Source organism: Pygocentrus nattereri, chromosome 24 (assembly GCF_015220715.1).
Source record: "Pygocentrus nattereri isolate fPygNat1 chromosome 24, fPygNat1.pri, whole genome shotgun sequence".
Lineage (NCBI taxonomy): Eukaryota > Metazoa > Chordata > Actinopteri > Characiformes > Serrasalmidae > Pygocentrus > Pygocentrus nattereri.
In genome coordinates this window covers 5,026,251-5,038,884 of record NC_051234.1, presented here as the reverse complement: position 1 = coordinate 5,038,884, position 12,634 = coordinate 5,026,251, and the positions used below count along the sequence as shown (strand labels likewise).

At 38.9% G+C, this 12,634-nt stretch overlaps 1 protein-coding gene across 1 annotated transcript; it reads right to left on the bottom strand.

The window, feature by feature from the left end:
- Positions 1–1,146: 1,146 nt before the first annotated feature.
- tmem147 (transmembrane protein 147) lies at positions 1,147–12,131 on the bottom strand. Its single transcript, XM_017708704.2, has 8 exons — positions 12,046–12,131; positions 11,502–11,627; positions 10,497–10,566; positions 10,327–10,392; positions 9,809–9,945; positions 4,939–5,023; positions 2,905–3,026; positions 1,147–1,545 (listed from the first exon to the last, which is right to left on the bottom strand). The coding sequence occupies exons 2-8, from the start codon at positions 11,576–11,578 to the stop codon at positions 1,425–1,427; spliced, it is 678 nt and encodes a 225-aa protein (XP_017564193.1). The 5' UTR covers positions 11,579–11,627; positions 12,046–12,131; the 3' UTR covers positions 1,147–1,424.
- Positions 12,132–12,634: the final 503 nt, after the last annotated feature.

Sequence of the window (12,634 nt, the reverse complement as noted above, 5' to 3'; positions counted from 1 at the left end):
GAAATTTCCAACAATTTGCCTCCCACAGGCTTCCATGAGGCATAGAATGATAAAGAACACTTGTTCCTAGAAACTCTACAAGTTGATGCTTGCGGCATAACATTCTTCTACTTTCCAGACCCAAACCCTGAGTGGATACGTACATTATAGTCTGCAGGTACAGAGGACGCTCTGACATTTGCACTTTTATAGATAATGCAGCAGCACACTTAAAGTACATTACAGTATATTTAAGACCTGCTAAGCTGCTAAATAATACTACAGTAAAATTTCTCAGTGTGACACCCTGAACCTACTTTTTTTGTATTTCCATATTTTCATGTGTTTAATACTTATTATCCAACTTGACTGATAACCCAATCTGATGAGTTGGCAACCAAATAGTATTGAAGTACAATTCCAACACTGTTTTAAGTAAAACTGGCACCTAGCGTTCAGAATCCAGACCTGAAGCCAAAAAAAACTAAACAGGCCTGAAGCATTATTTATAGATAATACTAAACTGCAATACTGGTCAGAAAAATTACAGTGAGATATTTGCCCTGATCCACTAGCCCTTTAACAAAAGATGGGAACTAGGTCAGCTCTATTATAGATTCTCTGGATCAGACTGGGACATAAACCAGAAAACGTTCATTCTTAATGGACATATGATGTTCTGTGATCTGGTTTTAAACCACATTGCTGCTCGAATACCCTTAGACTCTAATTTTGAAAAATGATGAAACTGATGAAACGCACTGGCCAGTGCTGCAATCGCAAACTTAATTCTAGCTTTTAACAGTCCCCCACACCAGTGCATCCTTGGTGGGCAGTTCTTTTGGACTGATGACCTGACACAAATAAATCCTAGGGCACTATTCCAGCTACTCTTCTCCACCCACCCTCTTCTCCAAGAAACACAGCACAAAAGGCACAATTATGTGTATTGTTGCTAGTGTGGGGTTAAATGGGCACAGTAGATAATGCTGAGAAACTAATAATAGTACTAGTACATTAACTACAATTTTGTTCAGTTATAATAAAAATAGAACAAGCAATGCATTGTAACTTGTCTTAGCCTGACAGTAACCCAACAGTCTGCCATTGCTTATGTGCCAACAAGATTACAATTAACAACATGGTTAAACACAGGTCACAAAGATGCTCAGTTCCAATTTAATGACCACAGATGACCATAAACGTGACTAATTCAGAAAGTTTCAGTAACAAAAATGTTAACTGTTCAGCTCATTCCTGAATAAATGAATAAAAGAAGAAAAGAACAGATTTCTGTACAATTTTAATTTAATTTGATAGACATACAAAACGCAATGACAGTACTAACAGTCTGGCTGGCCCCTCTGTTAAGACAAAATGTCCTATATGGCATTGTGGGTATTTTCTTCCAAAATACCTGAATGTGTAGCAACATAAGAAAAGCCTCAGTTGCTGTGAACCAGTGTGATGAAGAGGAAGAGAGAACAGAGTGAGATGGCACCAGTGAGCACCGCCTTCACCAACAGAGCCGTCCAGCTCCCCAGGAGGAACACATGAACAAACAATCTACAGACAGAAGGAATAAAACAACAATCGCATGTTGTTTTGGATTATACTGTAAATTGTTCATACATAGTTGACCAACAGCCATCTAACATACTGTATAGTTAATGCAATGAAATGCAACTGAAAAATGTTGAAATGGTAAACATTATTGAGACTTAAGAATTTCTGTAATTTCTACAATGTACTGTGTTTAGGACACAAGATACCTTATACAGTATCTTGTGGAAATCACATTACCGGCTGAGTATAATTATATCATAATAATACATCAAAACTGACAGTATCATAAGCCTTACTGTAAAACAGGTGCCACAAGCACTTTAAGCAGCAAAGGACCAATGCCTTCACTAAAATTTACCATTATATAAAAGTTGAGAGCTAGCAATTGCATGACCATCTGTGAACCACAGTAAATGCAAGACATTTTACTTAACCAGTTGTAAAAGGTTTTAAACATAAACCTAGGTAGATAATGCTATATATCTGTCTACCGAATAGCATGTTAGCTTATCCAGCACAACATGTACAGTCACTGTATAGCAGAATTTAAAGTACACACTAAAAAAACTGCAAATATCCTTTTTTGTTGTGTCTGATTTCCACAGCTATATAATGCTAATTAAAGCTAGACTTGGGATTCTGTCTCAATGGGATTCGAAGTTTCATGTTAGCACCAAGTTAATGCTGGTGTACATTTCCACACTGAGATTAAAACTTTACAGCTGTAGCATAAACACTGACTTTTGGAGTCTGTAATAAATGTGACATTTTTACTTTGTATATTAGAGTTTTTATATAAATCCTTCAGTGAATACAGCCTAAAGCCTAACTGTGAGTATTATAAGAGGAGGAGTCTTATTATAAGAGGAGTTTTTGGAAGGACAGCTGAAAACACACTACATCACTGCCAACAAACATCACAGCACTGCTGCCAGTAAATTACTGTAAACTTCTAAAGCATTTTTTACAGGGTATACTGAAAATAGAGTTGGGTGGTTTCCACTTTTTTCTTTAGCATGGTATATGGCCACGGTAAATTAGTTTGATCATGTGTATAAGTGACAATACCTTGCATACCAAACTCAATTGTTCAAATGGCAAAAATGCAACATTATTTTATTTGTGCTCTTCTTGATATTTGCGAACTTTCGCCAGAAACACGATTGGTTTGTCTTCTGCTTTCTTGCAGATGCTGTTAGCATCTCCAAAAGCAGCTTTTGCTTTTGTCACAGCATGGTAAAGCTTAGTACTTACTGATGTATGAAGAATTTGATTTGTACTGTACAGATTTTATTAAAATGACCTATGGTTGATGTTATTTATATGGCATAAGATCATATTGAAAGGTCAGGTACTCACTCCATTAGGAAGGCCTTGTACACACAAAGTCCCAGCAGTACAGTGACAGGCAAGCGGAAGCTTTTTGGAAGGTCATATCGTGTAAACATCCATACCACAGCAGCCATTGCAATGTAGTGGACCTGTAGAAACAGAGACACAGACAGTCTTTCAAGCATCACACACAAACTATAGCACAATCGCAGACCTGCCTATAATGCCTTTATTTCACCAGTTGTTCTGGTCAAAGTAGCACTAGTATGCCAGTACTTCTGGGTTATGTCCAAATTAAAAAAAAAAAAAAAATCCTTTTTAATAAATATTTATTTATTTATCCATCCATCCATAATAGATTGAGATTGAGATTGAGAGATACCGGCTAGATATAGTCGGGCCCACCTCAACACACATCTTGGACTCTGGGTCCAACCTCCTTGAGAGGGGCTGGACTTTATTCTTTTCTGGAGTTGCCCATGGTGAGAGGCGGCAGGCAGGTATGGGCTTTCTCATAGCCCCTCGACTCGGTGCCAGGATGTTGGGGTTTTCTCCGGTGGACAAGAGGGTAGCTTCCCTACGCCTTCGGGTTGGGGAACGGGTCCTGACTGCTGTCTGTGCTTATGCACCGAACAGCAGTTCAGAGTACCCAGCCTTCTTAGAGTCCTTGGGAAGGGTGCTTGAAAGTGCTCCTCCTGGAGACTCTATAGACTTTAACGCTCACGTGGGCAACGACAGTGAGACCTGGAGGGGTGTGATTGGGAGGAACGGGCTCTCTGATCTGAACCCGAGTGGTGTTCAGTTTTTGGACTTCTGTGCAAACCACAGTTTGTCCATCACGAATACCATGTTTGAACACAAGGATGTCCATAAGTGCACATGGCACCATGACACCCTAGGCCGCAGTTCAATGATTGACTTTGTAGTCGTGTCATTGACTATAGTGATGAATATAGTGAGGGTTTGCTGGGAACGTCTGGCAGAAGAACCGGTCAGCTTCAACTCACACCTCCGTCAGAACTTTGACCAGATATCGTGGGAGGTGAGGGACATTGACTCAGAATTTTTGTATGTTTTGGAAAACATCCCAGAAGTGCTCATGTAAGCAAGCACAAATTGTTCTTGACCCTTTTGTCCCATTAACCCCTTACGTAGACAAGCTGTCATAAAAATACAAGATGAATCACGTCCTTGATTCAGGCAAGAAGACGAAGTTAGGATGGAAGGGCTTGAGGTTAGGGGAGCTGAAGGACAGGAGAGGGGAGGGTGTGGGTGTATTTTTGGGGGGATGTGTGTGACAGTATACTAGACTGTAGTCCATCTCTTTCTCTACATACTTTGTTAGCCCCCTTTTACCCTGTTTTTCAGTGGTCAGGTCCCCCCATGGACCCTCACAGAGCAGGTACTATTCGGGTTGTAGATCACTGTCAGCACTGTAGTGACACTGATGTGGCGGTGTTGTGTTAGTGTGTTTCAGTGTGTGGATCAGACACAGCAGTGCTGCTGGAGTTCTTAAACATTGTGTCCACTCACTGTCCACTCTATTAGACACTCCTACCTTGTCAGTCCACCTTGTAGATGTAAAGTAATAGACAACAGCTCATCTGCACAGTTTATGTTTCCTGTTTACTGTCCATTTAATATTATTGTTACACCATGGGCACTGAGAGTAACACAATTTCAGTACACTGAATATGTATGTCCTGTACATATTGTAGTATTGACAAAGCTGACCTAACTTGACTTGAAACAAGGAGGTGGTCATAATATTGTGCCTGATCGGTGTGTGTGTGTTTCAATAAACCAGGAGGTTGGACACAATATATTACAATGGGTCTAATGATCCACATGGGGTCATAATTTGAGCCAAACAACTTGTTAAGCAAGATATTCTTTGAACGGCTGCTCTAGGTGATGGACATTTCTTACAGAAACAACTGGTCTTTATACAGTGTAGTACTGAATAAATAGGCACTGCTGAAATTAACTTAGGTCCTCTTATGAGACAACTGGCTGCTTAATCAAAAAGGCAATTAAGCAAAACAAATCATCTTTACGTACCAAACTGATGTTGGAGTCAAAGCTCATCTGGATGTATTTCCAATCAAACTCGATGCCTCGAGCCCCCACCCACAAAGGAATGCACCTGTTAATTAACAATATTAACGGTCATGTTAGATAATAACGTTGCTTTCAGGTTTCTCCATATTTACTTATGTATATATATTAGTAAATACTAAGTATGTTTTATGATCAAACTACCTGTTATGTAAATGCTTGTAAACTAGGGATGCAATGGTATTTAATAATGGTATATTATCAGACCGTTCAATACACCCCCTACAGCTTAATATCCGCATTTGAACCACAATATTATGATATTGCTGTCATTTTCCTATAATTTCCAAAACTTGCTTATTGCACTGCAGACATTCAGATCCACAGAATTTCTCTGAAGCCTATCAGCGCTCTGTATGCAAATTCAAGCTGGAGAAGAGGAGAGCTAAAAAAAAAAAAAAAAAAAACATTCTCTGAGCTCCAACACAACAATGGTGAGCGCAATATTTCCAAGTCAATGTGCAGCAATGCACAGTCATGCTGATGACTCTGGCAGCCAGTGTTTAGCTACTGGTAAGTTATTCAGCTAATGTTTAATATTCTAGCCTGTCTCAGCTTGTACCCTTCACCTCAAAAACTGAGTTTGTGAGGTAGTAAGTGCCAAATGTGATAAGTAACGCAGAAAATATTATTCCAGTGGTGTATAAACAAACATGTACCACAAGTATGAGACCACAGTACCATTGCATCCCTTCTGTTAAACACATCCATGAGCAGTATAAAATGAAACTGCTTGATTTTTATTTTACACACCATAGTCTAGAAATAAATACATAGCAATAAATTACTGTTCAGAGTCCAAATCAGAATGTTTGTAAACAAAGATACTTCCAGGTGGATTATTTGCATCCAGTCAGCATGACAACAGCTCAATTTATGCAATAGTAAATACAGACAAATAAAATCTTGACGTGTTTGAGACTGTAATTAAAAATATTTTTTTTCCTGTTTTTCAGCGTTCAAAAGCAGACAGAGATGCTTTAAGTAGTATTAATTATATAGAGTGATCCTCTATAGTAATACAGTGGAAGCTATATGTACGGATTATTTGATTTGTTGCTGTAGTGAAAAATGAAAGTTGAAGTCTAACTGGCTGAGATTTCCTGTTGTGTTACTTATGCTAGCACACTAGCACTAAAAATAGTGCAGTACCATTAGAAGTGCGCTTATTAGTGTAGCAGGTAAAGTACTGAAGTGTGTGATTTGGGACAACAGCTCCAGCAGCTCCAGTGGCTGATTATATCTTTACTGTGCTGCCCACAGAACAGTGCTCTTCCAAGAACTGTAGAGAGGAATGTATGAACTATAAGCCCAGAATCCCGCGTGCAGCTAAACATCCCCGTTTCGAAAAAGACGAGCACTCCGTAACTCTTCGAATTTCAAAGTGGAGGACCTCAGTTTCTGGACAACTGTTTCGTGGAATATCTGATGGTGGATTCTTGCAAATTCGGGGATTTAGTGAACCCCAAGAAACGTAAGAAAGACTCTGCAACAAACACCGACGATCTAACCACAACACCGGTCGAGGTGAGTTTGCTACATTCTATCAATAGCAAACTGGCATTACTCAAGTTGCAAGAATTGCGAAAAAGCCTCGAATATAGTCAAGCTGAAATACACACAATCAGAATTGAAAACGTCGTACTACACTCAACTATATAATCACTATCAGGATGAATGGACACAATCTTAAAGGAAATCAAGAATCTAAAAGGGACTGTTCTTGATATTCAGTGTCGCAGCATACGTGATAACCTCATTCACTGGAATAGAGGAGGAGAAAGCTGATGACCCTGAAGGAAAAATAAAAAAAAACTTCATGCAATCTGCTCTCAAGCTCCCTTCTGAAACAGTGAACACAATCACATTCCACCGTGTTCACAGACTCAGTACTAAAAACAAATCCTCCACAAGACCAATAATAGCTAAGTTTGAACATTACAAGCATGCTGGGGGCGGTCGTTGGCTGGAGGTTAGACCTGTAAATGGAAGTTTACAGGTTCAATCCCCTTGGCTGACAGTCCATGACTGAAGTGGCCTTGAGCACGGCATCTAACCCCCAGTTGCTCCCTAGGCGCCGTAGATAGGGCTGCCCACTGCTGCGGGCAAGTGTGCTCACTGCCCCCTAGTGTGCATGTATGTGGGTGTTTCACGACATGGATGGGTTAAATGCGGAGGCCTAATTCCACAGTGTGCAAACACAGTTGGCAAAAATGGTTCTAAATTTCTAAATAAAGAACTAGTCAAAAGCAGAGGAAAAGAACAAAAAGGAACACGCATGAACTATCAGTTTCCCAAGGAAATAAACAATCGAAGAAGAAAACATGTCCCTATAATGAAACAACACAGAGGTGAAGGTTGACGAGCAAACATTGTAGTGGACAAACTTCACATAGTAAACCAGCTGTATCGTGACTCCATTATAACACCGCGGTTATTCTAAAGTAACGAGACTCAGGTTGCAGAAGCGCCAAATGAGCACTTTAGAGTTCCCCTTTACACCTCTCTCGCATTCCTTCCCTTCACACTCTCGACTAAATTCTAACTAAATATTACTTGTTCTATGTTTCTGTGTGTTTTTAATTCATGATTCCTCCAATGGATCAGGACATTATATACATCACCCATGGCTACAGTCACTACTAATGGGCTCACCAGAGCTTCACACTGCAAATGGATGTTCATTTTCTCCATCTTTATTCTCAATTTTTATAGAACCACTAGCAGCAGCGATCAGACAAAATAGAAACATCAAAGATATAATTACACAAAACATAAGATAAGCCTCTATGCAGAAGATGTATTGTTATACCTAGAGGATCTATGTAACTCCCTACAAGAGACAATAACACTTATGAATACATTCTCCAAAATATCTAGCTCTTCAATAAACTGGAACAAATCTACATTTCTGCCAATCTCTAAAGGTGGTCATAATGGTGCACCCCAAACCATATTCCCTGCCTTCACCATTGGCAACATTAAATACTTAAGCATCATTATATCCTCCAAACTCTCAGAGTTGTTTGTACTTAATTTCAAACCACTACTGAAAACTACAGAAGACGATCTACAACGCTGGATGCACTTACCTTTTTCATTACTTGGTAGAATAGCAACTATAAAAATGTCAATCCTCCCAAAAATAAATTACCTATTCACCTGTGTTCAACCACCCACTAGCTGGTTCAAATCATTAGATTCTGCAATAACTAAATTTTATTAGAGAAAAGAAAAAAAAAAAACACAAGAATTAAACTTTCTACATTACTAAAAAAGGTAGCACCAAATTTTTATATATATTATCTTGCAAGCCAAATGCAATATATATGTACATATCTTGACACATCCTGAAAAAATATATAATTCATGGTTAGAAATAAAGCAGGATATCTGTAAGGAAATTTATGTGTCAGACCTTCCATTCATTCATTAATCATACAATAAAATAGCATGCATGTTTCCGCAATGCTGTCATATCCACAACTCTGAGGGCCTGGTGGAAAATGCTCAACATTACCAATTCCACCTTAGGACCGTGTAAATACACTACAATTTGGCACAATCCCAGCTTCCTGCTTAATAACTCACCATTAAACTTCACTACATGGAAAAAAGCAAGGGATCACGCATCTGCATGTTTTTAAGGATGACACTTATCTCGTTTGAAGATTTGGTACAGATATTCAATATCGGGAAAGATCAACACTCACAGTATTTTCAACTCAAATCTGTATTGAAGTCTAAAATAAATATTACAAATAACCATCTTCACCCACCCAAACTAATCAAAGACATTAATAAAACAAAAACTAATAACAAACTGCTTTTGAAATTCTATAAACTTCTTGCTAATTCGGATAATGCTGTTGTACTTCCAACTTTAAAATGGGAAAAAGATCTCTGAATCTCTCCTGGCATTGACTTCTGGACTCAAATCTGTAAAAACACTTTTACAATGGCATCTAATAGAAATCTCCAGCTGATTCAATATAAAGTAATTCAAAGATCACATATCACACAGCATAAACTGTATAACATGGGACAAATGGGCGCAGACATATGTTCTTATGCACTTTAGACACTCCTGATAGCTATTTTCATGCTCCATGGACATGTCCATCTATACAACAACTCTGGCACTCCGTCATTGACTTTATATCCCTCACTCTGGAGTTTAGCTTTCCATTATCCCCTCTGCTTTGTTTACTGGGTGACTATACCATTCAGAACCCCAACAACCATCACACCACTTCCACACTCACTGCCCTCACTATAGCTATATACTATAAAATACAGTATAAAAATAAAAAATGTTTAGTGATGTGTTCATATAAAACAAAACTGATTAAGAATACTTTCACTGAGGTAAACTGGATGTCAAAATTTTTGTGTGACGTTTGCAAAACATCCATCTATAAATATCATATGAACTTCAGAGAGCAAGCTAATCTTCTACCCATAGTGTTTTCTGGAGACTGTATCTAAAGTGTCCACATATCTTTTCATCTTTTTGGCGGTCATTCTGATCTATTTTGCCTGGCTCTACCTGTAGGGTTGGAGCTGCAGCAACTGTGAGGAGATAAGCCATGTCCAAGCTCCAGCCTGTGAACCAAACTGGCAGCAGGGCGTTCTGAATGATGTAATTAAATACTAACAACGCAGTGCTACCAACATTATTTGCCAGCTACAGCTACATGACAAGCAGTGTTATTGCTGCAGTCATGTAACACTAATTTGTCTTATTGTTTCAATGTGAGAAAACAGTAATTTGGACAAAATATATATGTGTGCAGTCGCATACAAGTTGTACCTTGACATAACCAGCTCAGCTGTGGCCCAGCCCATGGCAGCCACCATTATTTTGTATTCTCCCTTCCCAGCATTTCTGGACATGACAAGGTGAAGACCTAGCAGATCTGCCATGTCCACTGTGGCCTTCATAAATTCCTAAAGGATTAAATAATAAATGGAAAAATGACCAATCATTATTAAACACAGAGACATAAATATTCAGCTTTCAAAAATGAACGTGTGTTATTTGTTTGGGCGTGGTGAATAAGCCATGCCAGAATAAAAACACTTTGTAAACATTTTTAGCATCTTCAGTTTCAATTTGCAGTAAGAAAATTAACAGAATATGTATTTTCTTGCAATTTCCCTCACAAATTGGCTTGCTTGATTCAAAGCCAAAAGCTATTGCCTCTAATACTAATACATAACATTGAGATGTCAGGGAGTCAACTGTACACTTAAATAATATAACACTAACTACATGCATGGGTGACTGCCTAACTGAGTGTGCACGGGAAATGCATGTAGGCAGTTTACCCCAACAAAGTCATACACTCCAGCTCCTCCTTCCCAGGTGGGAAAAAATGTGGCAAGAAACAGCATCTGTGTCAAAACAGTATCAAGTGTCAAAACAGTAACACTGATTGTAATATCAAGACACACTTTGTAGCTTTGCAACATTCGTAGCATGTAAGATTACTACTTACCTTGCAAAGCTGTACAAAGAGGTAAGTGGCCCCAGCTTGAACACATCTCCAGAATGCATTGTATTCAGATCTGAAGGACAGAAACACACGTTATGGGTATAATGAACATTATCCTTTTTAAATATCGCAGTTATGGGACACTAAAAAAAAAATTAACCCATGTAAAATAAATTCACCAATATGGGAATTGCTGGTGATGTCAAAATCCAGTACATATTCATCACACACACACACACACACACACACACACATACACACATATATACACACTTCTATTGGGCTACAAATGCAAAATGATGACTATAACACATTTTATCACAGTAGCCCACCGTCACCCAAAAGTTCTTCCGTACAAAGAGTTCAATGAATACATCATCAAGTACAGGCCCAATGTAAACATCTTTCCAGTGCTGATCATTTGTAACTGTCTGCAGATATTAATAACATTCTGATTTTATGTATATCCCCGCTCCAAAGTGTTCTAGACATGTCTAATAAATATGCCTGTGTTAATCAAGAACCTCAGACTATGACAAAAAGGCAAGCATTGTTCAGGAAGGTGACGGTAACTCAAACTGCTGCCTGGAGAGCAGCCTATGGTTTGGCATATGGGAATACCATAAGAGGATTATGTTTAAGATCCTCTCCCACACAACAGCAGCAGCAATTTCTCTCAAAGTAACGTCTTTTGTGGAAATAAGGCTGACAGTTTTGTCGCCAGGGCAGAACTACCTACAGCACTGAACCCATTTCTTTATGACATTTACATTTATGGCATTTGGCTGACGCTCTTATCCAGAGCGACTTACAATTTGATCATTTTACATAGGTAGGCCAAGGCGGTGTTAGGAGTCTTGCCCAAGGACTCTTATTGGTATAGGGTAGGGTGTTTGCCCAGGTGGGGCTTGAACCCCAGTCTAAAGTGTAGAAGGCAGAGGTGTTAACCACTACGCTAACCAACCACATCTGATAAAGTATACATTCATATTTCAAAGAGGCACTTACAGGCCGCTGCATTTGTATGTGATGAAGTACGGGAAATACGCCAAGGCAAAACAGTTGCCGAAATGGAAAAGCGTCATGGCTTTAAAGGGGCTGAAATGAAGTCCAGCAGCTATAATGTCCAGCGCCCTGAGGGAGAGACAGACAGACGGACAGAGAGAAAGACAGAATGAGTGACAGACAGACGGACGGACAGCGTCAACAGCAGCAAGCACGAGATAACGGGCTAACTAGTCCAGCAAATCCAATTTCTTTTACTCTCTGCTCGCCACAGGACCTTCTCTCCTCTTCTCTTTTCATTTCACGAGTGTATTTCATTTGAATTTCACCTTAAAGTCGGTGTAAATACAGAGTAAAGAACACAGTTAGCACCTAAGCTAACTTAGCCACAACCAGCCCTGCACACTGGCTAACAGTGGCCTCCTCACACGGCGAAAACACACTGAAATGCACTGAAACTTATCGGTTACTAGCGGATAATAAAGCACCCGTTGACTAAACTTCTCCATCTGTAATTAATCGAAAATAAACTGAATTAATTCCGTACCTATTAAAGTTAAAGCTGCTGAATGGCCGTCAAGCAGAGACGCGGTGCGCATGGAAAAAGCTCCGAGCTTTCTCAACAGAACATAACATTTCGTTCCGGTGTTTAGAGCCTTCAATAAGACAAATATAACATTCCTCACCATTTCCTTTTAAAGCATGACTTTACTGAATTATTACAACATACTAATAATTGTAAACAAACGATGAATGACCGAAATAAATAAATACAATGAGATTTTTCTATTGCTTTAAATGCAGAGACATTGGGAAAATAATTCAATAAAGATTCAATGAAGTTTTTTCCACTTTCCCTTTTGCATGAATGTTCTGAGCTCTGAGATGCTTTTTTTAGATTGAGTGGATTTTTACTGGCAAAAAAGTATGATGTGTTAATGCGCCAAACACTTCACATCAAGTCCAGTGTGCTTTTTTTATTGAACAATAAATAAAAATAACAAAACTCTGAATGTGGATGAACTGGACCATTGAGTAGAACTGATAACAAAGCTGTCATGTTCCTCTCACTTTTTGACTTTGTGAGATCATTTTTGTGGGGTAGTCATTTTAATAAAGTAATATAATAATATAAA

Coding starts and splice junctions, on each gene's coding strand:
- tmem147 (XM_017708704.2), bottom strand. CDS start 11,578: ATGACGCTTTTCCATTTCGGCAACTGTTTTGCCTTGGCGTATTTCCCG. Junction 9,946..10,326: donor GAGTGTATGACTTTGTTGGG/GTAAACTGCCTA, acceptor TTAATCCTTTAG/GAATTTATGAAGGCCACAGT. Junction 5,024..9,808: donor GCTGAGCTGGTTATGTCAAG/GTACAACTTGTA, acceptor GTTAATTAACAG/GTGCATTCCTTTGTGGGTGG.